At 48.6% G+C, this 24,623-nt stretch overlaps 1 protein-coding gene across 1 annotated transcript in view; it reads right to left on the bottom strand.

Moving 5' to 3' along the window:
- The window catches only part of FARP2 (FERM, ARH/RhoGEF and pleckstrin domain protein 2), a 110,944-nt gene that overhangs the window by 22,646 nt on the left and 63,675 nt on the right, over nucleotides 1-24,623 (bottom strand). The window contains exons 9-14 of the mRNA XM_032857720.1: nucleotides 17,990-18,085; nucleotides 15,666-15,829; nucleotides 15,295-15,363; nucleotides 14,705-14,762; nucleotides 12,152-12,404; nucleotides 1,059-1,237 (exon numbers count right to left, since the gene is read on the bottom strand). Of these exons, the coding sequence (XP_032713611.1) occupies nucleotides 1,059-1,237; nucleotides 12,152-12,404; nucleotides 14,705-14,762; nucleotides 15,295-15,363; nucleotides 15,666-15,829; nucleotides 17,990-18,085 (819 nt within the window). The remainder of the gene's footprint in view (nucleotides 1-1,058; nucleotides 1,238-12,151; nucleotides 12,405-14,704; nucleotides 14,763-15,294; nucleotides 15,364-15,665; nucleotides 15,830-17,989; nucleotides 18,086-24,623) is intronic.

Here is a 24,623-nt window from a genome sequence, read left to right as displayed (position 1 = left end):
CCAGGGAGGAGTGTGTGCTCAGAGGGCTCACCAGTCCTCTCACTGGTCTACCCCACCACTCGGAAGCTCATGTGTCCCACGCACAGTGGCCCTTGGCTCGGCTCGCTCTCTGGGCACTTCAGGATGGAACCCATGGCATGACAAGGCATTCTTAGATGTCAGCTCTCCCACATGACAGGCGCTGTGAGGCAGGGTCCCACCCACTTATGGCCATCTTACTCCTCAGGGATCACTCCCCACATTCAGGGGGACAGATATCCCTGAGTTGCCACAGTCCATAGCCTATTATTTTAAGCATTCTCTTTCCCAAGCCTCCAAATGCCCGGCCTCTTTGTCCTTTCTTGTCCCTCCCACAGGCCTGCGTGCCCAGGCTACCTTGTCTGTGTCGCCACCACTCAGGTGTGGGGCACAGGCCAGGAGAGTGGGAATGGCCACACGATGGGTGCCACTGTCTCTGGCCATCACCTCATCTTGTGCTCAGGTGCTCTCACCTGCCGGCCTCTCAGCGTGTGCCCTCACTCCTATCCCCGACAACAGAGAGAAACCTGTGGGCACCACCTCAACTTCCTACCATAAACACACACCTCACACATCCCTCCTCCCCAGCTATAACACTCCCCAGTGCGGACCCCACCCCCAACCCACACCCTCTTTCAGAACCTACTCACCCATGAGCCCAACAAGATGGGGTCCCTGGTCACCCTCCCTTAGTACCCAAGCCTTCTCCTCCCAAATACACAATTATTCAAGAGAGTGCTTAACAAGGGAGGGAGGGCAGGAGGCTGAGGGCTCCCCAAGGCCTAGCCATTCCCTTACACCCCCACCCGAAACCCACAGGTGCCAGGAAGTGCTGTTAAATGAATAAGGGAGCCTGCTTTTGTGCAAAGGTAGCTGAGATGTCCCAGGTGACATGTGGCTTTCAAGACAGATTTCACTGGGGGAGCCAGCAACCCCTGCGCAGCTTCCTGCCCGCTCCAGCTTCCCTGCAAACCAGGCCCACCAGCTTCCCTGCACACCAGGCCCACCAGCAGCAAGTTTTCTGCTGAGGCAGTGCCCACCTTGTGTTTCGGCTGCTCCTCGCTGTCCGTCCCGGCTCCGCCAGCGTGGCTAAGGACAGGGCTCAGGAGGGGGGACAAGCCCTGCCCAGCTGGGCCCAGGGTCACCTGAGACACAGGGCTCAGGCTCAGTGGGCTCTTCCGAGTGGTGGGAGAAGGCTGAGGACTCTCCATTGAAAGGCCTGGAATTGAACGGGGCAGGGGATGGAGCAAGAAATGAGAAAGGGCTGCCACGCTGGCCAGACAGCAGTTGTCAGCAAGCTTTAGCCCACACTAGCTTAATGCTACCACCAGGCACCTTCTGGGAGGTGTGTAAACAAAGCCTCGGTCACATGCAGTTGTCGCTGTGACACAGTGAGATGCAAGCAGCTTGGCGGCTGGCCAATCCAGTTCCAGAGACCAACCGCCGGCGGTTCGGACACCCAGGGCTCAGCATGTCTAGGGGAGAATCTCCTCTGCTCCACACGAGATAGAACCGTGATAAAAATAAGCAGCACAAAGAGTTCCGAGCAGAAGGCGCCATCCGAGAGGGGCACCTTTCATGCATGCTCAACGAAAGGCAGACTGCGGAGGCTGCGCACGAGGGCTGGGTGACAGCTGGGTGAACACATCTGTGCTCGAAGGACACACTTGTAACTCACGAAAAAACTGCATCAATGGAAACTTCCCATACTGTTTTCTACTTTGGATTTTTCACAAACAAGGATGTCGTATTGGTTTTCTTGAATCATACCACAAAACCAGTACTTTCTTCTTAAAACAAAGTTTGCTTTTGACTAAGCAGAAGCCGAAATTCTGGCCTAGTTCTAAGGCGGCTGCTGATGAGGCGGACTCTGCCACACATTTCGTACTAAAGGGAGTTTCGTATCAAGAATTACGTCTCAAAAGGTTTTGTCTAATGTTTTCTACAGGACATCAGTAACTGTTCAATGCCAAGTCTTAAATATATCTTTATAGCAGAGTTTTATATACGAAATTAACCAACTTAGAAGCTATTTGTAACAGAAATTGACCTTAGGCTTATAATTGTACAGCCATTCCAACACCACAGCTCCTGAGATTTCTGCCTGCCACTGAGTGCGTGAACACAGTAGTAACTGGCCCAGGACTCCCGGAGCCTCCCCTCCCACCCACCGCTGGCTTCAGAGCACGATACTCTTATACCCTAGTCACACTTCAAACTCAAGTCACCTACAGAGACAGTTTATAAAACCCAAACTTGGCTTCTTTGGCCTAAAACCTGTACATGGGCAGGCAGGCAGGTTAGCGCATAGGGGCTCCTTGGAGGACACCGCTGGGCCGAGCGCCAGCTCCCTGGGCAGGCACAGGCCCCCATGCCAGCCACCCCACAGCCTGGCCAGCGGGCTGCAGGGAGGGTCCTTGTTTTCACATTGACAAATATGGAGCTCTGGAAGGCTGCATTGAGCTGTCAGGGGTCCTGCCCAGGGGTTTCTGGGAGTGAGCTAGCAATGCAATGATGACAGAGTTTTCCTGTGGGATTTCTCACCACTACACACTCACTGAAGTGCAAACCTGGACAATGTTGAGTATGAAATTATTAACAACCAGTTTATTAGAAGTTGCTTTTATTACACAGGTTAAGATATGCTAAGCAACCTAAAATCACATGGAATTCCTTTGTTTCCCCAGACCACACAGAGTGCGGAAGCCAAGGGCTCTGCTGGTCCCTGCAGTGTGGAGGACCCCCTGTGTGGGGAAGGGGCGGATTTCCAAAGACGAGCTACTTATGATTCATACTCCAAAACCCTTTTGGTCCCGAATAGGCCCAGAATTGTGTAATGAGATACTTTTGTACACGGAGAATTCAGAAAAAAGTTCAGAAGCTACTACCAACAGATCTTATTTTTCAACTGTACCAAAGTGTGAGAGCCCGTGTCTCACACTTACTGGTTACAAAAATAGGCTAAGCTCAGTGCTCCACTCTGTCCCCCAGTGCCTCACATAGCATCTCCCTTGAAGATGGGCAGTCCTACTGCAAGTTAATAGTGGACAGTTCCCTAAAAAGTGGATACAGACTTGACTTCATATTTAAAGAATAGAAGGTGGAGCTCGAGGAGGTGGTCCCCACGGAAGTGTCGGGAATGGGCTCCGGGGGCTGTGGGGCCCGGCAAACAGGGCAGGGTCAGGATGCGCTCATTGGGCCACTGAATTAGAGAATGCAACTTCCGATAAATGGCCCTTGGTGATGAACTTGTGAAAGGAGCTGCCCCTGCAGGAGAGACTGCTCATTTGGAAAAAACTATTGTGCTTCTAGGGAAGTTCAAAGTTATCTTTGATATGATCACTGCAGACATTGACTCATAATTTAGTGAACAGATTAAAAAGTACCACAAACTGCCATTAAACATTTGTTTTTATTAAATCTGTCAGCTACAGCAAAACGTTATAAATCACGTATACTTCACATTACGTCAACCCAGATCCTACCAGACAAAGTAAAAGTGTGGGGAGATGAGCTTTCAAGCCAGTGGCACAGGCACGCAGCCCATCTGCACTCGAGGCTGTTTGGAGGGTGCACCCATGGCTCCAGGCCCGATCCTGTGTGGGTCAGCCTTAACACCACGTGTGTGAAGTTCCCTATGCACGCGCTCCACCCGGAGAACACAGGCACGGGGCATGGCTCTGCAGGGTGCACGCCGGGAGAGGCAGAAGCCAAGGTGCTTGAGGCCGGCAGCTCTGCACCGTGTGCCGGTGGGTGTGCAAAGGCACTACCGTTAGAAACTCCCTGCCACAGGGAACCTCATCAACACTGACAGTGCACACCAGAATGCGGGTCTTAGGGTTTTTTTTTAAATGCTGAATGTCGTTTTAGATACCACAGAGTACATTTAGCCTTAACTGCCATGGAAAGAATCTTAAACATTTGTAAAAACAGACTCCTGTGTCCAAGGTCCTCCACCAAAAAATTGCAAGAATATTTTTCTGAATTACTAGAGTCCCTCCCATCGAATCCACTTAGACACGAGGGGGTGCTCTGCCGTTCCACTGCAGCATCAAGAATGACTGATTCCTTTACTTGTGCTCCAGGGACTTTTGGAAATTCTTCAATTTCCAGCATCAAATTATTTGAAACTGATAGATACAGACAGTAGTTACATTCTACTGAACTCCACATTCCTGCTGGAGGGGGACCACGCCATCCAACCTGTGGTTCAAGACAGGTCCTGTACTCAAAGGGGCAAGTTAGGTTTGATCATCTTCAAGGACATACATTTAAAACATTTAAAACTGTCAACAGTAAGTAACTCTGACAGGTGATTTTATTTTAAAAAATTTCTAAGTATTTGTTTTATAATTTTTGAAACATCATTTTAAAAAGCACAGTATTATCCTTCCATGTTCCTCTTCACTTTATTCACCTATGTGGTGAAAGATCAATATCAGAATTAGAGCAAAACTTAAGCTTATTTTCATTTCATACCATTAAATTCTTTTTCAGAACTCTGTAATAAACAATCTTGAAAATTTTGCCTGAGGTGGAAGGAGAATTGGCTTTGGTTTGGAAAATTCAGGCTCAAGTCTGAAGGTTAACATGACAGTAGGAGTAAGATCCAGAAAACTCCCTCTTTGGCTTGAACAATGAATGGGTCGTTAATTTTGTAAGATGAAAAAACTAAACTGTACCAAGAACCCAAGTAAATGCGAGCTTAACAAACTGGCAGAAAACTAATTCTGGCTCCACTTTTGGACTAGGATGTTGCAAGTCCCTTTTACCCAAAATCTGGCTCAAAAATAAAAGCAGGAGGAAGAAAAATGGCTGGTATGCAGGAGTACAAATATTAGTTCCTCTCACTGTCATTGTAGGCCTCCTCTGCCTCATCTCTGCCACTTGACAAATGGCAGAGCACGGTCTGACCTGTGCTGTACCCTTTCCATGGCGCTGGGGGGCTCACCCATGGCCACACCCACAAGGCTGTGAGCAGGTGCCTGGCACACAGAGGTCTTGGGGTTTGCGTATGGCTGGGGTGACCCTAAGTTCAGAGGGTGATGTCAATACACATGGTGCCCCCAAGAAGCACTTTCAGTCTTTCCTTGTTAAGGAATAAACAAGACTCCCTGTTAAGAAAATATGTGTTCTAGCCTACAACACAGTCACACTTTGGGGCATCTGTCCAGATCAGCACCTGCAGGTGTTGGAGTCCCCTGCGTGTGGGTTCTATCAGAGGACACAGCTTGTCTACAGGTCTCTGACTGCCGGTGCAACAAGAGCAAGGTACCCCACATGAACTATCCCGAGAAACCAAAGAGCCTGCAGATGATGCTTGTCAGGAAAGAAACGTAACCTGGGTTAATGTAATTAAAAAATAAGAGCCATACAGTTTTTACTCTCGTAACCAGTCAACCCAGAGACGGGATGGAAAAAAGAAATGCTTTTGAGCAGTTTCTCGAAATCTGGTTTTGGGAATAAAATACCTCCTTGGGGAACCATTCATGTCACCAGTTCACCCCGAGTGGGGCCACCGGGCAGGGAGCAGGGCCCATGTTGTCGTGGGAGGGAATGGACATGCCCGTGATGCACTATATCCCCCAAGTGGGGAAGTGACCACCTGTGAAGGGTTCTGGGGAGTCTATGCTGACAGCGCCCTGCTTTGGAGTGCGGCAGGACAAAGACACCAAGCTCCAGGAGGAACACACTGCCAGCTGTGTCCTGCCCTGGGTGCTGGGCACCGTGAGCCCCCAGAGGAGACCAGCACCTGCTGCCAGGAGCGCCCAGAGAGGCCATGAGCCCTCCCCCACAAGGCTGGCTACAGCCACTGACCAGAAAGCGGGGCATATCCACCATGCTCCAAGGCCTGAGTGGGGCTGGGCAAGTGTGGAGGCAGCAAAAGCTTGCATTGCCCAAGCGGGAAACTCGAGTTCAGAACTGGGGTGAAGACCTGGTCAGAATGTGAGCAGCTGCTATGCTTTGGGTCAGAGATTTTGTAGGGTAGACTCTAGCTGATGGGGTGGGCGGGAGGAGAAGGGGAACAGTGTTCTCACCTTCAGAATTAAGAAGCCAACAGCAAGTGTTCTGTGCACCCTATGAGCTTAAGGACCCCGTGTTTGTCCCCAACACCGCGAACAGCGCCGTCACGGGCTACCACCTCAAGGGCATGGTGTTGGGCCAGAGGAACAGAACACGGCACCCGAGTCTGCATCTGCACACTGGCCACGCCTGTCGGGCCCGAGGGGACAGCGCCAAGAGTGCGCAAACACTGTGAGAACGCACGGTGCCTTCCCCCGGTTGGCCTTCCACAGGGATGTCAGCATCCCTACCTGAAGCGTCACAGTGCCTACGTGTTGCTCAGAAGCCTATGAAAGTGAAAGCGGCGTCAGCAAAGAGGTTGTGAAAACAATATGTGGCGGTTTCAGGGATTCATTTAATATGTGAGACAACCTTTAATATACGCAAATCAAAACTAAAAACAAGAAGAGGGAAAGGAAGCTAAAAGGTCCATATAAAAGTTCATAGTAAATCTTTCCTTATTTTATTGAATAAACAATTAAATTCTAAATTAGTACATGTCTGCAAATTTATATGGCAATTTCAGTGGAAAACGAATCTTGTAAGTACCACAGACCAGGGAACATCACTGTTTTCTGTAGAGAATGAGTACGTCAAGTGCATAAAGAAGTCCTAGTTCCTTTGCTCCACAGCTCCTGAGGGAGGGCGGATGCTTTCAGGTAAAAGAGAGTGCCCCAGGTACCTCAGGCACCTGCACTCCTGCTGTAACTTCATTTAACTTCAGGACAAGGGCCAAAGCAGAACCCTGGCAGTGACCCCACGGCCCTGAACACACACACTACCAAACCCAATTGTAAGCACCGGAAAGAATGTTCACATTTCGTCTGTGACGTAATTGTTCTAGAAATGGGTTTCTTTGTTGATGTTCCACAAACCAGGAGGGAGTAAGCGTACCTTCGACCATGACACAAACACATGGCACACAGGGATATGACCCACGTGCTCAGAGCCATCATGCGAGGGCTGCTCACGGCAACTCTTGCAGGGCTGCCCAGGGTGGGGGAGTTTGTCCCGAAAACCAAAGGACGACTACTTGGCGTGATTCAAAGCAGACTTTGTGAACAAAAAAGGGTAATGACTTAGCCAGCAGATTTAGAGGTTTCCCCCTCGACTGCTCGATGTCTTGTTTTTATTGTCCATCCATCTACTATTAGCACTATTTCAGAAATGTGTGTTAATTGTCACAGGGATGAAAGGGGCAACATGGGGATACAGTCACTGGGATTGTGAGGAGGTTGTGTGGGGACAGATGGCAGCCACACTCATGGGGAGCTGAGCTCACGACCAGCCTTACGCAGTTGCTGTTGGCCACAACACCAACGTACTATTGTGTGTCGATCACATGACGACACTGTGCTAACCAGAGTCCTAACCTAACTTCATACTAGAGAATTCCTCTGGAACACAGAAAAGGCACGTGTCCATACCTGTGATTTAAGAAGCGATGCAGTACACGCCATTACCTATTTGAGTGCAGTCACTCTTACTAAGCTGAAACTTTACTGTTACTAGACATTAGATACTCATATATTGGCTTACATAAAATACTTTAACTTTGGAAACTTAAGTACAAAAATAGACTTGATAACTAATAAAAAATAACTGGTCTGCCCAGAGCAAGCGTACTCTGCAAGACAGACCCACCAGGGACAGTCAGCACTGTCTATGGTCCGGAGGCTCCTGGCTGTGATGGGGCTGGCAGGCAGCCCTCTTGTCAGAGGCGAGAACTGCATCTGGCCGAGGAGAGCAGCACATTCAAGGGAAAAATTGTCAGCACTCTGCAGGCACTTTTCAACTACACACTCTCAGCAAACTGGCTCCTGCTGTAAGCCCGCCAGCCCCCACCATGCAAACCTCACTCAGCCATCCCTCCTCGAGCCCAGCCCTATGGACCACGCTCCCAAGACCACAGCACTGCACAACACAAGGCTTCCAAGAGAAGGCAACTGTGATCAACAGCTGTAAGCGAATAAAAGAAAGACCCAGTGCTGCTCTAGGAAGGGCTGACCCTCAATCTGAACTCTTTTGGATATTTTAGTATTTATGGTAAACCGTCTCTTACTAAGATACGACAGAATGTCGCTGCCTCCGCTGCCTGCTATTTGCGGAAGGAAGTGTCCTTCAGGCTCACTTTCCCTGGGTCTCTAAAGAATTTCCTTTGGGTGGGGGGGTTACAATCCACCCAGACGCAAAAGGGGAGGGAGGTGAGCTCCACAGGCGCCTCCCAGGAGAGCCACGCCTGGTTTCCAAGTAGCTGGCTTCCTGAGAAAGGGAAACCTGCAAACTTAAACATACTAAGAACACTCTGGAAAAGAAGAGCTTTGTACAAATGTCTCCTGATAAAAGTGAACCTAGCACTTGACCTGGTAGTGCCCACGGAGTGTCTGGGGTGCTGGGCTCGTGTCAGCTGACCAGTGTGGAGGCCCGGCCACGCAGGGGCTGTGGGGCGTTGGCGGGTGTGGGGGTGAGTGTGTAGTCCCTGGTTGGCGGAGCTCTGGGTCCCACCTCCAGGGAAACAGGGGCGGGGCAGAGAGGTGGCGGCAAAGGCAGGGACACGAGCCAGGACCAGAGGCCTGGCTTCTCCCACAAGTCACTGGCATGAAGTGGGGGTCTTCTCAACAAGATGAGAGAAGAGCAGTCATGGCCATGTGCAGTGAGCAGATTGTGTTTGGAGCCCAGTTTGAACAAACCGGGTATTAAGAGGCACTTTAGGCAAGGGGGCAAATTCAAGTATGTCCCTGGTATTGGAGGACAGCAAGGCCTCACTGATCCTTTGACTGTCTGTGTGCCATGCAAGGAGGTGTCCTCTGCTCCAGAGGTGCATGCAGTTTTGAGGGCAGCTGTCACATGTCAGGACCCACATGGAAGTCCTATAGCACCAAACGCAGAGAAAAAGGAAAAGGACAGAGGCCATGTGCAAGGTCCAACTTTGGGAAAACTGAATGGAGGAATGGCTGGGGTGTGTTTACTCCCTGTTCTGCTTTTGCATATTTTGCAAACTTTCTAAATAAAGAGCTAAAAAAATCAACTCCAGAAAATGAAGTTTCACTGAGGAAACAACATCCCTTTAGAGGAAGGCCTGGTAGAAGCTGTTGGGAGTGTCGGAGAGCAGCACTGACTGCGGATCTCCAGGACTAGAGCGTGACAAGGCGCCTGCTGCCGTCTGCAGCCCTGGCTGTGCTGGGGAGCAGGGCTAGACAGACCCATCCCAGGGAGGCCTACTGCCCAGACACTTAAAACAGGACAACGTAGGTTGGTTGAAGGCAATACTGGGCACATTCATTAGAAGAGAGAGTCTAGGAAAAGCCTTTTTCATAGTAACTCTTCCCCACACAGATCCAAGGTTAGCTTTCTAAGTGACAACCAGGGGGGAAACAAAGTGTCTAGAACGTGCTATTCCACCTCCTGGTTCCTAACCGGCCCACCTCCTGCCCTTCCACCCAAGTCGCGGCATCTCCTCACAGACACTTTTGAGCCAATACAACACAGAGGGCAGGCCTCTGGGGCAGGTGCAAGGGACACACACTGAGCGCGAGTCCCGCAGACCACAGTAAGGAGACTGTGGCATAGGTTTAAGGCAGCTACAAACATGGAAAATCTATACACTTAGCAAAAGGCCTCTGCTGGTGTTCAATCAACACAGATGACAAAAGAAAGACTGTGACCGGAAATAGACAGCAGGCTACTTGGTGTGCATTCACATGCCCCCAAGGCAGAGAATTTCAAGTCCTGCACACAGGCACAGAGGGGAGGCCTGCGGTCACCAAGGGAAGTGGAAGAAACGGAGCCTTTAACATGGCATTGCTCTACTAGTGGAGACCAGAAGGAATAAGCTACAGAAATAAAAAAAAAAAAACCCCAATCTCCGGACTTATTTGACAAAGTCAACGGTGTCCATCCAGGTTTCTCCTCTGATGTCCACAGACGAACACAGTCTGTGCCGTGGGCAGCAGCTCTGACTTTTGGATATTTTAGTATTTATGGTAAACCGTCTCTTACTAAGATACGACAGAATGTCGCTGCCTCCGCTGCCTGCTATTTGCGGAAGGAAGTGTCCTTCAGGCTCACTTTCCCTGGGTCTCTAAAGAATTTCCTTTGGGTGGGGGGTTACAATCCACCCAGATGCAAAAGGGGAGGGAGGTGGCACAGGTCCCGGCCTTGGCAGGTGTGCCTGCCTGGTGGGCAGGCCACCTCAGCCCGTCTGACCTTTCCCACGGCCTTGGAAACAGACTCCATCCATGACAGGGCTGTTACAAACAGCTGGCGACTGTGTATCATATGCTACCTGACCTGAAGGAAACGATATTCCCACAGGAAGAGTTAACATATAAGCCCTCAACATGTGCAGAGCTCCAGGCTGCTAAGTTTTAGTGAACAACCCACTCCCTGGGTCCAAAGGAGACAGCTCTGTCAGGTTCTGCTTTTTCTGCAACCAGATATCTTCTATCCCTACTAAGCTAGATAGAAGAAAACAGTTCAAACTTACACTGCATTTTAAATCAAAGTTTCTCCAAGCCCACTACGTAAATAGAGCGCTACTTCTGGGCCTAAGGTCAGTGGATGAACGCTCTGGTGCAAAGCACACCCCGGGCAGGGACAGGGACCTTGCCACGTGCTGCCGGAGAGCCCGGCAGGCAGCAAGCTGTGGTCTCCATGGCCTCTCCCAGGATCTGGGCTCTGCAGGCCGAACTTGAGACTCCATGCGGTGGCTGGACCAGTCAAACAAAACCCCATCCTAGTCAAGCATGAGCAGGGTGCTTCATCTTAAAAAGCAGCAGTAGGCATAACACACATGTTCCATGAAAGGTCAATGGGAATCAGAACTGTGTAACATTCGACATGGATAGCACCAGTTTTTAGTTGAACCAAACAAAGCATATGCCAGAAAAACAGAGCTATGAAGACTAACTGATCAGTCCCTAGCCTGAAACAGTTGTCTATCTTAAGCCTTTTAACATCATTCTAAGCCACAGTTTTATCCTTTGACATTCAAAACAGAATAATCAATCAGCGGATTAGGAAAAAGAAGAATTTCTAGCCATGAACACAGAATCCCTTCCTACATCTAAAAGGCAAAAATCTGAGCTCTCACTGGGTTATCCTGTAAGGGAGCCCAAGACTGGTCAAGATGGGTTTTTATCTATCCGCTCTCCTGGAGTCAAATTCTTTATGCTCTGCAAATCAAAAATGACTCTCTCTCCACTTGTCTGTGCAAAAGGGTTACTGAAGAAAAGGCTCACATCTAGGGGGGTCCCCGCCTCAGCACCCCAGGAGTCCGTGTCTGTGCTGCTGGAGTCCTCAGCTGTGGTTGGGGGGTAGCTGAGCTGCTCTAACTGGTCGATGAGGTCCGAGAGCTGGAAGGCTGAGCTGGCCTCAGAGTGGACTGAGCAGGCTGGGAAGTTGGCCATGGAGCTGGCCTCGGACTGATTGGCTGAGCTGGGGGTGCAAGCAGACAAGCCACCGTGAAGCGGCAGGTTGCTGAGGGAGCTGTTCTCAGACTGGTTGTTCCTCAGTGAGCTGGTCTCTGAGGGGCTCAGCAGGCTCTGCATCAGACTGGCTTGTGCCTTTACCTCAAACAGCTCACAGGTGTCTGAGGGGTGCACATCACCACCAAAGCCACCCTCTCCCTCAAATGCAAAACCATGCTTGAGGCGCCCGCGCGTGGCCTCGGTGGGGTACCGGTCTGGGCTGGACGGGGCGGAGCCTGAGTGAGCGCAGGAAGGGGCCTGCGGGGCTGGTGCACAGTAAGGGAAGGAAAAGGCCTCTGAGCCTCCAGCAAAGAACGAGATGTCTGCCGGGTCATCATCTATGAACTCCTCAGATACCTGCAGCCGGCCGTTTGTCAATGTGAACACAGGTCCCCCTGCACTGTCCTGCTGGCCATGCGGATGCTCCCCCTGAGCGGGGGCGGAGCCCACGATTGAGCCACTGCCACCCCCACGGTCGCTTTTACCAGCAGCTCTACACTCCCTGCCAGCAACCCCCGCAGCTAAGTCTATGGTGGTGTCGTGACTCTGCCCCACGGGAGGGCTTGGGCTGCAACTCCTGACCACTCGACCCAACCCAACACCTTGACAAGGCTGCAGCGGAGGGGGCCCCGGGGACTGGGCCCATCGGGTGTCGCCATCGGCTGCTGCTCCGCTGCTCCTCTCTGCAGCTGGCCTCTTGGTGTCTGGAGCCTGGGGCTCTGTGAGGGAGCCGCTGCTGTCTTTGAAATCGGGTGGGCCTCGAGGGGCCAGAGGGGAGGTAGGAACTGAATAGAAGGAAGCATTTGTTGAAGATGGGGACGCAGAAGTCCTCATGCCCTCGGTGAATGAGATGCTCTGGAGGTCACAAGTGAAGAAAAAAAAGAGGAACACATAAAATTACACATTACCATTTGAAAGTTGCAGAGCTAGCTGGACCCAAGCTAGTAGGTCCACACTTTTCTACCTCAGCCTCTGCTAAGGCCAACTGACCAGACTTTCCTCATTAGAACTGAAGATTTGTAAACACAGTTTTTCAAAAGGACCCAGAATCATGTTTAAAATCCCTCATAATTTCATTTTTTTCTCTTCTGTCATTAAACGTCTATAGTGAAGAAAATTCCCATCATGAAAACCTAGCCATGTGTACCCGTATCTCCGGGGTGTTCTGCATCACTCTGAAGTTGCATGAGCACGTGTTGGGCACTCCTCACTTCCGGGGGCAAACGACAGCTAGAGGCTGTGAGCCATTACCACTCAGCTAACAGGACCCTAAAGCAAAGCACCCACAGGCAAACACACACCCAGATCCGGCCACACTGCTGGCGGCTCCCTGCCAGGGAGCAGAGAAGCACGTTGGTGGGCTCCCATGGGAACGAAGGCCGGTGGCCCAGCAGCCAGAGCTATTCAGGCAGGGCTGGCGCAGCCTCCAGCATGAGTGAGAAGAGGCTCACAGGCGGGGGAGAGTCAGCCTCCCAAGACACTGCCATGCCTCCAGGAAGCTCCAAATGACACGCACACACATGGCATCATCAAGAGGGTGTTTAGATCAAAATCTCACCCCAGAGTCCTGAGTAACTTGTGTGAGAGGAGCAGGGTGCGGCACAAGCGAAAAAGGAGGCTGAAGCCACAGTGGTGACCGACCAGAAATGAAACAGCAGCTCTCAGGCCACAGGTTCCTTGCTCAGATGCCCATCATTCAACCCTATCAACATTCTCTTGTGGTTTTTAAGACAGTATCAGAACTGAAAGTTTAAAAGCAATTTTTCAATATTCATACTATACATTCATACTATTTTATTTTGTAAATAGGCTCCTCGCTCAACGTGGGGCTTGAACTCACAACCCCCAGGTCAAGAGGTGCATGGCTCTCCCGACTCAGTCAGCCAGATGCCCCCATGCATACTCTTTTAGACTATTCAAAAAGTTGAACTTTGTTGAAAAAACAAAAATAAATTCTTTTAATTTGAATTGATTAAGCAAAAAATTTGTAAATAGGAAGTATACCTAGAAGAGCTAAAGAATGTTTTTATTTAAACGATCCAATGTAAAAAGTTTGGGACACATGAGCTTTGATAGGTAAGGTACAAGTGTAGCTTCTGGAAATACTATAAGAATATGAACGACCAACTGTCAACAAAAATTAAAACAAAAACGTGTAGACATAAAAAATCAATATGAAACTACGGAGCCATCTGAGGGGGCAGTAAGGGTATCACACAGCGAGAGATTCTCCGTGAAAGTGTGCTTACGCATGGAAGTGGACATGCAAACCTGAAAACAGGAAGCATCTAGCGGGGGAGGTGCAGAGCACAGGACCACCCATGTCCTGCCATGCTGGCTCTGTCTGCTGCTGCCACATTCTGGACAATGGGGCCGAGTGCTTTTCTCTGAAGTATTTGCGTGAAACTGTGTATGTGCCCTTGCTTTAAGAGTTGTAATCATGCCAAGCACAGATATAAATTTGTATCCTGCTTTTTACCCTTAACATGTTAGCAAAAAATCTCACTTCATGAATACAGTTTAATTAAGTAAACTAGTTCTGTAAGCTGGCATTTTACATTGTTTCAAACTTTTATAAAGGTAATATTCATTCAGTTGTTTTCCTGAAAACAAAGAGCAGTGTGAGCCCACTGCAGAAAACTGAAAGTACGAAGAGAAAATAAAATCACCTAGAGCCCTGTCAGAGAGGACACGTGACCCTGAGATTGCTGGCTCTAGCCTATCTTCTCTGGGCATCTGTCACTTCAGCTCAGAATGAGGACCTTATTACACAGGCTGCTTTGTATCTTGCTAGTTTGACTTGCTAACCCATTCTCGTGTGTCCCTAGCAACACACTGTTCTCCTAAAATGAGACCATTAGTGGTTCCAGAGCGTTCCTCAGCAAATGGGCACACCCAGGACTCTGCTGGTGAGTTGACCAGCACAGCTGTGAGTGTTCTGGGTTTCTAACGTCACAAAAATCCCCATCATGCACGTCTCAATGCACAAAGTTTTCTCCTTACTTAGGACTGCACCTCTGCCAACAGCCCCAGGATGGGAATCTGCAATTAAGCAGCGGGACTGACTCTGAGACTCCAGTTACAGCACTGCCAGAGGACTCCCCAAAGGTGTGCAGGGGACTAGTGTCACGTGTGCTTCAACCAGGAAGACTAACCTGCCTTGGCAAGTCTGCAGTCAGAGCACGAATAGACATCCGAGTCTTGCTGTGTCTTCTGCAAACAGAGAACAAAGTGTGAGCCACCACGTCAGCCTCTCCTGGGACTGAGGGCAGCCGCGCCCTGGGGAAGAAGGGGGCTAAGGCCTGATAACATGCCACAGGCATCTAGTTAGAAACAGGCAGAGGACAGAAAGTAAGAACTCAAATAAAAGACAGGTGTTGCAGAGGAGGTAAAATTATCCTCCATATTGAAGAAAAATTCCACACGCAAAAAAAACAAGGTGAATTTTTAGACCCAAAAGTTACCATGCTGCATGATTCGATCTGAGCTGAACTATGCAGATTAGAGCCTCAACAGCAGGACCTGAGGCTGCACACACAACAGGTATCAAGGTGTTCACCTGCTATCTTTCTCACACATGCTGCTGAAGCCAGCACCCACCTGCTATCTTTATAAGATAATTTGACTCAAGTCTCAAAATACGTGTTTACATATTTAAGAGGACGTCTGTTCAAAGAAAGGTTAAATATGTGAAATATTGATTTTAAAAGCACGTACTTCACAGCATAAAGACCATGGTGCTTACCTTTCGTATGGAACTCTCTTCACCCCACTGTCTCTGACATAATCCACCAGTTGTTTCTGTGTTCTTCCACTGTGAACAAAGGGAAAAGAACCAATAGCATTTCACAGCATTAGTCTTCACAGAGGCAAAGGAATGCTTGCCGACCCTCCAAGTTCACATGTACATTTTAAAGCTATGCTTTGCAGGAAGTGTAAGTGATTTTCTAGTTTCTATCGAAGCTATTTTTTCCATTGTTTTACTTGATATGCTTCTGCCACCGTTACTAGCTGCACGTGATTCTCCGACACACTTCCCAGCCCTTGTTTCTTGACAGTCTCAGTCCTGCACAGCCGCCAGGGCCTCCCGGGGCTGGGTACCTGCTGCTGCCCCACCTGTATCTGAAGGACGAGCCCCGGCTGAAGAAGACGGCTTTAGCTTTGGCCTTAGGTTGATCCAGGAGTCTAAAGAAGGTGTGATACTCCACACAGATCTTCCAGAAATTCTTGCATTCATCTCTACTGCCCAGCAAGAACTCCAGCGTGTCCTGGTAAGGTCCCTAGAAACAAAACATGAAGTCTCAAAACTAACTAATTCAAGAACATTTTGGAAGCATTCAGATAACAGGCTATTTATTCCAATGTTAAAAATTAGGAAAACATTGTTTTCTAAAAATTATCTATAAAGACTTCTGGTGCCATTTACATTTAAGAGAAAAAAAGCAGTATTAGCTTGTTCAACTACAGAAATGTTCAGAACAACACAGTCACCTATAATGACACAACTGCTAACACTTCCACATGCCCCTCATGACTCATCCCCCATAGCAAACCAGGGCACCCCCTCTGTCAGGCAACTATCCGTGGGCCATTGCTCAGTTGCTCTTCCGTGCGGCTCTGGGGCATTCCAGGTGTCCAGGACACATGGTTTCAAAGGCTCACACACGTCTTTTTTATTCTTAAAGATTTTATTTATTTGACAGGGAGAGAGAGAGAGACAGTGAGAGAAGGAACACAAGCAGGGGGAGCCAGAGAGGGAGAAGTAGGCTTCCCACGGAGCAAAGAGCCTGATTCGGCACTCAATCCCAGAACCCTGGGATCATGACCGGAGCTAAAGGCAGACGCTTAACAGCTGAGCCACCCAGGCACCACACACATCATCTTGAAGTAACTACTGTGTTATCTCTCATAGTTATTTCTTAGGATAAATTCTTAGAAACGTTATACTGAGCTTAAAATAATACACATTAAAAAAATATATTTATTTAAGTAATCTCTACACCCAACATGGGGCTGGAACTCATGACCCTAGGATCAAGAGTTGCATGCCCCAACAGAGCCAGCCAGGTGCCCCAACAATGCACATTTTTGAGCCTTGAGGCATATTACCGAATAACCTTCCAGAAAGACGATCCTACCTGGACTCCTAGATTCAGTATTTGAAACCTAAGTGCTGGGGGATCCAAGCTGCCACTCTGCCCAGGGTAGGTGTCGTCCTGGCTCTGAGCCTCAGTGAGTGGTAGCAGCGACCCCCCTTGTTCCCTGGAGGGGTGCCTGGGTGGCACCCAGTGGGTTAAGCCCCTGCCTTCAGCCTAGGTCACGATCTCAGGGTCCTGGGACTGAGCCCTGCATTGTGCTCTCTGCTCAGCCGGGAGCCTGCTTCCCCACCCACCCCTCTGCCTGACTGCCTCTCTGCCTACTTATGATCTCTGTCAAATAAATAAATAAAATCTTAAAAAAAACAAAACAACAAAAAAAAAACTGCCCTGGAAACAGTTCTTGCACTCACAGAAAAAAGCAGCCCTTTACCTGCATTTTGTGCATGTTTTTAGTATTCCTTAGACTTCCCTTTCATTCCTACAACACATACTTGAATAAGAAACCAGCCGCTCTTTCATACTTCTCCAGGAAGAAAATATGTGTGTGACACGTGCACCTGCTGTTTGACCAAAGCCTGGGAGACTGAGTGCCCTTCAGAAGCTGAGGGATGGCCCCTCGGCCCAGCACTCCCAGCATATCTGTGCAGAGATAGCCTTGTCAGCCTCCTGCAGTGGCACGGCCAGTCCACTCTCCGTCCCTACCCTCCTCTGTGTACTGGGACTACACCACCATGGACACTGTCAAATTGCAAGTATCGGATTTTTCCTATCAGACTGTATAGACAAGTACTTTATCCATTTCAGTAAATTCATGTGTAATTATTATTTTATGACTGATAGTCTCAAAAAGGAAGGAGTATTTATTTTCTGAAAATCAAGGCTTCTCCATTAGAGCTAGCAAAAGGTCAATTTCTGGATCCATGACGATCCTGGGAACGTCCTTACTCTGGACAGAAGCTCTAAGGCTAATCTGCTCTAAGACTGCAGATCACAGTTAAATACCTCATGTCTCAGCCTCCTGACCTGGAGAACAAAGACGCTGCAGCCAACCGACTGTTCTCAGCAGCCCCTGGCAGCTTCTCTCTCTTAACCTAGACCTGCTGAATCTGAAAGCCAGCCCTGTGATGAGTGGTGTGAGCAGCCCCTTCGGGACACTGACCCACGGTCATTAGAAGACCACCTGAGCAGATTACCCAAAGCCCTTCCACACCCCAATTCTAAATCCCCTCCCTAAATTCTTGTGTGCATGATGTGGAAGTGATTCATAAAATAATTAACAAGTCAACGTTCCAGGAGAATAAATTCTCTTGTAATTCAGAAAGTGCTTAAAATCATACTTACACGGACCTCTGGGTGCAGTTTGATGAGAAACCTTTTCCTCTTAAAACTGAGTTTTCGGACCCTGGACCAGTTGAAAGTGTTAATTTTGGTGGTGCCCTAAAATTCAAGAGATGGACACTCAGACACATTTGTAATCCACACAGACACACATACACAACTTTTCATGAAATAGAGAATGTTTAAATCACAACCTTGCCAGATAGCACAGCAATGTACTCGACATTTTGTATCTGGAATGACTCCGAATTAAAACGTCAATACTAAATATAAGAATTTACTCGTTTTAGAAGAGTCACTTGATTTCTTTGATAAGGCTTTCTTACAAATTATCTTTTATCAATGCCAATACTGAACACTCCTTGAAGCCCACCCCTGCAAAGAGGGTGGTCATGAGGAGTGATGGTGGTGGAAGGGCCGGGGTGGGAGCAGAGCCAGGATTCTTGCTGCAGGAGAGAGGATGCTGGGGGCTGCTGCCCTGGAGAGGGAGCTGGTGGCATGAGCTCCTGACACTCAGAGCAGCGACGGGCACACCAAGTGCTGTGGGTCTTGGGTTCTAGATATGATACTCCACTGGAAAGGCCAGGGCTCTGTGGTCTTCAGGGTGTAGTGGGCAAAGCTCCAATTGACCCTGGAATATCTGTTGTCTAAGAAAGTACACAAGTGCTCAATGGGATGGGACAGGCCCACCGGACACAAGTGCCTGCTTGGAGGATGTCCAAGGATCAGTGTGGGACAAGTCACAGATCGAAATGGATAGTGACAGCAGCAGATTATCAAGTGTCAGAGTATAACCCGAACTGTTATAATTCAAATTGTGATGCGAGTATAATACAAATCCATGAGTCCACAGTGATACGAAGTAAGTAAATACAGACAAAAACCCTTCCAGGAGCACAAAAAATGGCAGTAAATGAGTCACCACTTGGCAGCCATCAGAGTAATCCAACCAGGTGAGTGGGTGAGGTTAGAGACATCTACATGGCCTCAAACTCTCTTTCCACAAAAGGCTTATTAGTTACGAAGGACAAAAAGTAACTTTGCAGTAGACCATCTTGTCAAATGCCATCTGACCAAGTGTTCAATGTTGACACTGCCAGCAATGGGACAGATGGCACCATGGGCCACCTTGCAGCCATACCAAGAACATGGTCACTTTAATGATTTAGCTGAGAAGCTAGACTAGGGTCTGATCATCAGCAAGTATCCAACAAGCCTATATTGTAGTAATTCCACAGAATGACTGGCCTGTAATCATAAGAATCAGGGAAAAAAGGAAGAATGTTCCAGACAGGGCACAGTGCTTGACCTTAGATTGGATCTCTTGCAACAAATAAGATTAGGCAACTGGTGAAATCTGGATGGACGTCTCAGGTGAGTAAGTTCTTTGTACTGTTCCTGTAACTTTTCTGTAAGCTTTGCATTATTTCAGAATAAAAATTCAATGTTCTGAGATACCTTCCTGGTATTCTCCCCTCTACTCTTGACGATCATGATCATTTACTCTTCTCTGCAAACTTGAGATGGGGACAGCAAGATAGGGAATGGAGTCTTCCTTCAGAAACTCCAAAAACTTCAACCTTAAAGGGGGATGCCACCACATGGACCTGTTCTGAAAACAAGGGAAGAAGCCAGGCGTGAGGACCTGGTTTAGGTGCAGAGCCCGGGAGGAGAAGAGCCTGAGACAGGGCATAGCTCAGTGGCGGTGAGGGTGCGCAGAGTGGGTGATTGAAATCACTCTGGATTACACACGGTGATGGCTGCATGATTCTGTAAACACACTAAGAAGACATGAATGTATACTGGAAAGTGGTAAACTTTATCGTCAGTAATTTACATCTCCATGAAAACAATTCCTAAGTTAAGAGGTGTCCTGAAGCGGCACCTGGGTGGCTTAGTGGGTTAAGCCTCTGCCTTCAGCTTGGGTCATGGTCTCAGGGACCCGGGATGGAGCCCCGCATCGGGCTTGCTGCTCAGCGGGGAGCCTGCTTCCCCCTCTCTCTGCCTACCTCTCTGCCTACTTGTGATCTCTCTCTCTCTGTCAAATAAATAAATAAATAAAATCTTAAAAAAAAAAAAAAAAAGAGGTGTCCTGAAAGTCCCGATAGAAATGTTCGGGTCTCCATGAGAACAGAAGCATCCCGTATTTTTAAATACTGCCCAAACACTAATTACTCTAATTTCTGCTCATATTTTCAACTATGTTCTCAAAAAATTCAAGGAAACAAAATAAAAATAACCCAAATACAGAACATCAACAAAAGAAAACAGAAGCCTCCCTCCTGCGCCCTTACTCCTCACCACCCCCCACTGTTTTTAACCCCAGACATGGTTTATGTGCCTGGGCAGGGGCTGTAGGCAAGGCAGAGACGGTGTGCCCCCCAACACAGACACAGACCAGGTGAGAGAGGTCTCACACACGGGTGCTGCCTGCCTGCTCACCTTTCCACTTAACTCTTTTGGTAAAAAAAAAAAAGTGATATTCCAGAGTTTTAACCACTATCAGAATTCCAAAGAAGAAACAAAACCCGATCACAACTAGAGTGTTCAACTTTAAAAGTTTCAACTTTTAAAACTGAGCAGCTGGCTATAAACAGAGCTACTGCTTTCATTTTAATTTTTATCCAATAATCCATGGCACAATTATAAATGTCTAGGAAGGCTTGAGACAAGACCCAGCCATTCAGGGCCCTTCTGCTGGAGACCTGGCCCCTTGAGCCCTCCATACCCACTCTGCGGTGGCCAAATTTTAAATTTGGTTTTTATTTACTGATCATAAGAGTACTTCTCACAGGCCAAGCCATGGTGAATCCTAACTCTATTTTGCTTCTTTACTTTAAATTCTCCCTGAGATACTAAGTGCCTCTTCTCATTTACTCAATTTTCTAATTCAGCTCAAACTCTCCCTGTAGAATTTTTTTTTAAATTATTTTTTAGAGCGAGCGAGCGAGAGAGAGAGCACAAATGGGAGGGGCAGAGGGAGATGGAGAGAGCGAGCCCCAAGCAAGCTCTGCACTGAGCAGAGCCTGACGTGGTGCCCGAGCTCACAACTCTTGAGATCAGGACCTGAGCTAAAATCAAGAGTCGGATGCTCAACTGACCGTGCCACCCAGGGGCCCCATCCCTGCAGAGTTTAAAACTCTTCAGTGTGGTCTGATCCAGGAAACAATTCTCTCCATGCTGCACGCATGCTAATGGGTGCTCCCTGGGCAGCTTCCGACGTGCAGCCCATCCGCCACCATTCCCGGTCTGTTCTCTCCTCTGTCACGTGCTTTAAAAAGTGCTCAGCAGTCAAACCTTAGAAAAACTGTGTATCTGGAAAATGTTTTTATTTCCTCTGCACAGAAGTCACATTGGATGGGGCAGAGGATCCTGGGTGGGAAATGATTCTCTTTCACGTTCCGCACCACTGCCTGCCCTATTGTCGTGTATCCTCCAGTGCTGCCCCCACCGTTCCTTCCTTCTCCTTCTGGGAGCTCTCCGGTCTCCCCTGCGTTCTGACACTTCATGCTGGTGTGCCCTGTGGGTGATCTTCACTCATCGGCCATAGCAGGAACATGTAGGCACTTCCAATATAGACACTGGTGCCTTATGCTCTGGACACATTTCTCACGTGATTTCTGTAACAGTTTTCTCTGCTGCTCTGGGCTGTGGCCTCTAGGTCTCCTGGGTGCTGGAATGCTGGGCCTTTTGTGCTGTTCTCTGAATTGTCACTTGCCTCCTGCATCATGAATCCTCTATATGCTCTGTGGAGATTTCCTCAACTTCGGGCTCCAGAAAGCCTCACACTCTGCAGTATGGTCCTTTCTGCTACCGCATTTCTAGATCTGCATGCACTCCTGCTCTCTGTGTGTCCCTGTGACTACAGACTGCTTGTGTTTCATAGGCAGTTTTCTCTTCTGTGAGGCTTCCCAGGAAACATAAGGCAGTAACACATCAGCAAGGTTCAAAACCTCAGCAGGATGAGTCTCCAGGGAGAAGCCCCTTATCACCTGCTCCCAAAGCCTGCAGCTGCCTTCCCTTCCCAGCGGCTATTAATGCCACCTGTTTACTTTGTATGGTGTAGAGAGTGTGTCATTCTCCCACTCCTCCTCACAAGCAGTAGCAAACCATACATACTTTCATCTTTGCTCCACACAACAGTGCATCTCAATGTCCCATGTATCACGACATGTTCTTTGTGCAGTTGCCTGATAGTCCATAACATGGATGAACCAGCCTCCTGATGATCAGTTATCAATATTTTACTATTACAAATAAGGCTAAAATATAAAAATATAAAATTACAAGACAAAAATCTTTCATATCTGAGTCCTACTCCTCATGAGCATGACACAGTGTAAAGCGACTTTTCTGCATCTTGCCCATGAGACAGATAGAAGATGGCGTGCTTGCTGAGGATTCTACAGGGGTTCTCATCCCATTCCTGGCACAGGCTCTGTTTCTTCTCAACACTAATCTGGTATCTGTTCTTCAAGAGAGAGGATTTCCTTAAATTTCTGGTGATCCTTGGTTATCTGCCTTAGTTTAAAAGTGAGACCCCAGGACTGCAAGAGCCTGTGACCATCTGGTCACCAGCAAAATCTAGGGTCCATCTGGCAAGGGACAGAGTAACTGCATGGTCTTAAGGGTGTCTTTCCATGGACTGCTTACTGGTTTAAAGAGAAAAACTAGTAACTACAATAACCAGTAACTATTAACTAAAGTTAATAACTAGTAATCAAGACTAGTAATTAAGAACTAGAAAGCAGAGATCAAGATTCACACCATCAGTGAGGCGGGACGGTGTCTCAGTTGAGACTTTCTGTCAAGAACGTGACCACCTGGGTAGTGGGAACATGTCTCTGAACCTCATCCCAGGAAAACAAATGACAAACCAAAAATGGAGAATGTCCTATTAAAAATAAAAAGGACTGTGCTCAACACTGTCAATGTCCTGAAAGATGAAGAAAAGAAATGCTCTAGCTTTAAGGACACAGCAGATGCAACAGCTAAATGCCATGTCTGGGCCCTGTCCTGTAGGGATAAGCACCGTGAGGACATCAACTGGCTGGCTGACAACCCCGGAGAACGACCAGCACATCAGCTGCCTCAGTGACAATGGTCAGGCAGTGTTCCAGGATTACAAACATATGCCTTTAGTGGTCAAGGGTTCAGGAGTCTGCAGCCCATTCTCAAATGCTTCTGAAGAGTTATATGTGCGCGCATGTTCATGCGTGGCTGTGCGTGTACACGGAGTGGGGGTGAGGAAGCGTGCTGGGGAAAACACAAACCACAAAGCAAATGTGTAAAATGCTGTTGTGGGTGAAATCCAGGGTCAGGGCACATGAGGGCTCGCTGTGTTGTTCTAACTCTTACAGCTTTTCTGTAAGTTCGGAAGTTATTCCCGAATGAAAGTCTTTAAAACAGAAGGCTCTGAAATGCTGGCTGGAGGCTCTTTGTTGGGGGGAGGCGGGGGTAGGGAGCCAGGCCTGTTACCATGGGATGCCCCTGTGTCAACACCTGCAGGGCTCCCAGAAGGCCATGTGGACTTTCTGGACATCAGTCTCCTGTCTCTGAGATGTCAGCCTGTCCACCATTCCAGGGGAGCAGAGACGGGGAGGCCTGTGGCAACACGGAGTACAGGCTTTCCCTTAAACATCTACTTGGAGGCTCACCTCGTATTGTCCTCTGCCTTCTGAGCCAGACCCCGGAGAGGGAGGCCCTTGCCCTCTCCCAGTACAGGGAGGGGCTGCGGCTGTACCTGCTCCTCCCACAGATGCAACCAGGCTGTTATCAGCCCCAGCCTGCCCGGGGCCCACCAAGGTGCCCCCTAAACTCCTGCGGACACAGAAGTCTGGCCTCCCACTCCCTTCCCACTACTCTGCACTGCTCCCACTCATCTGCCCATTTCCCAACTTCTAAAACATCGCTGGCATTTGATTTCCTTTTCCAGTCTTTGTTGTTACTAGTTTAAATTTAAAACAAAACAAAAAACCCAACTCCTTCATTATCATTCTGGTGGGGGTTTGAGGGAATAATAATGAATACCATCTAATGTGCTTAATATGAAGTCTCTGATCCCTGCTTTTAACTTCTTCCAGTTACAAATTATCCTTTTCTGGAAAAATCACCTGAATTCGATTGGGATGGACGTGTGACTTTCATGTCTGCATGATACAGAAACGGTCATGTGAGCCAGCAGCTGTGGGAGGCCCTGGGTCCATCACCTCACACAGTGAGCCTGGTACCGTTTCCACCAATCACTCAGTATACGATAGAACACAATTAACATTCTGTTGACAAAATAAGATTTTTTTTTTCCCCTAATAGGAAATTGAAAACTTGATGGCTAGGTTAAAAATGAAAGGAAAAGAAAAAGAGAACAAGCGTGGCTTGACTATGGGGGCCTGGATCAGCTGAGCCATCCTAGATGACCATAGGTTAAAAAGAGCCCACAGGGGAAGGAGTGGCTAACGCAGGCCCTGGATGCCCAGGATGTACCCCCCCAATGGCGGTCAGGGCTGAGCAGGCCTTGGCAGGATGTCCACGTGCAACTGGAGGCCCACAGCTTTGCAAAGGCTGGACCAGAGGGCTCCCTAGAGGGCAGATCGCAGCAGCAAGTGGGCCACAGGGCCTGGGGCAGAGGACGTGGGCA

The sequence above is a fragment of the Lontra canadensis genome, unplaced genomic scaffold (genome assembly GCF_010015895.1).
Source record: "Lontra canadensis isolate GAN:19392208 unplaced genomic scaffold, GSC_riverotter_1.0 scaffold13, whole genome shotgun sequence".
NCBI classification, from domain to species: domain Eukaryota; kingdom Metazoa; phylum Chordata; class Mammalia; order Carnivora; family Mustelidae; genus Lontra; species Lontra canadensis.
Note: the sequence above shows the minus strand (reverse complement) of the source record. Positions and strands in the feature narration are given on the sequence as shown.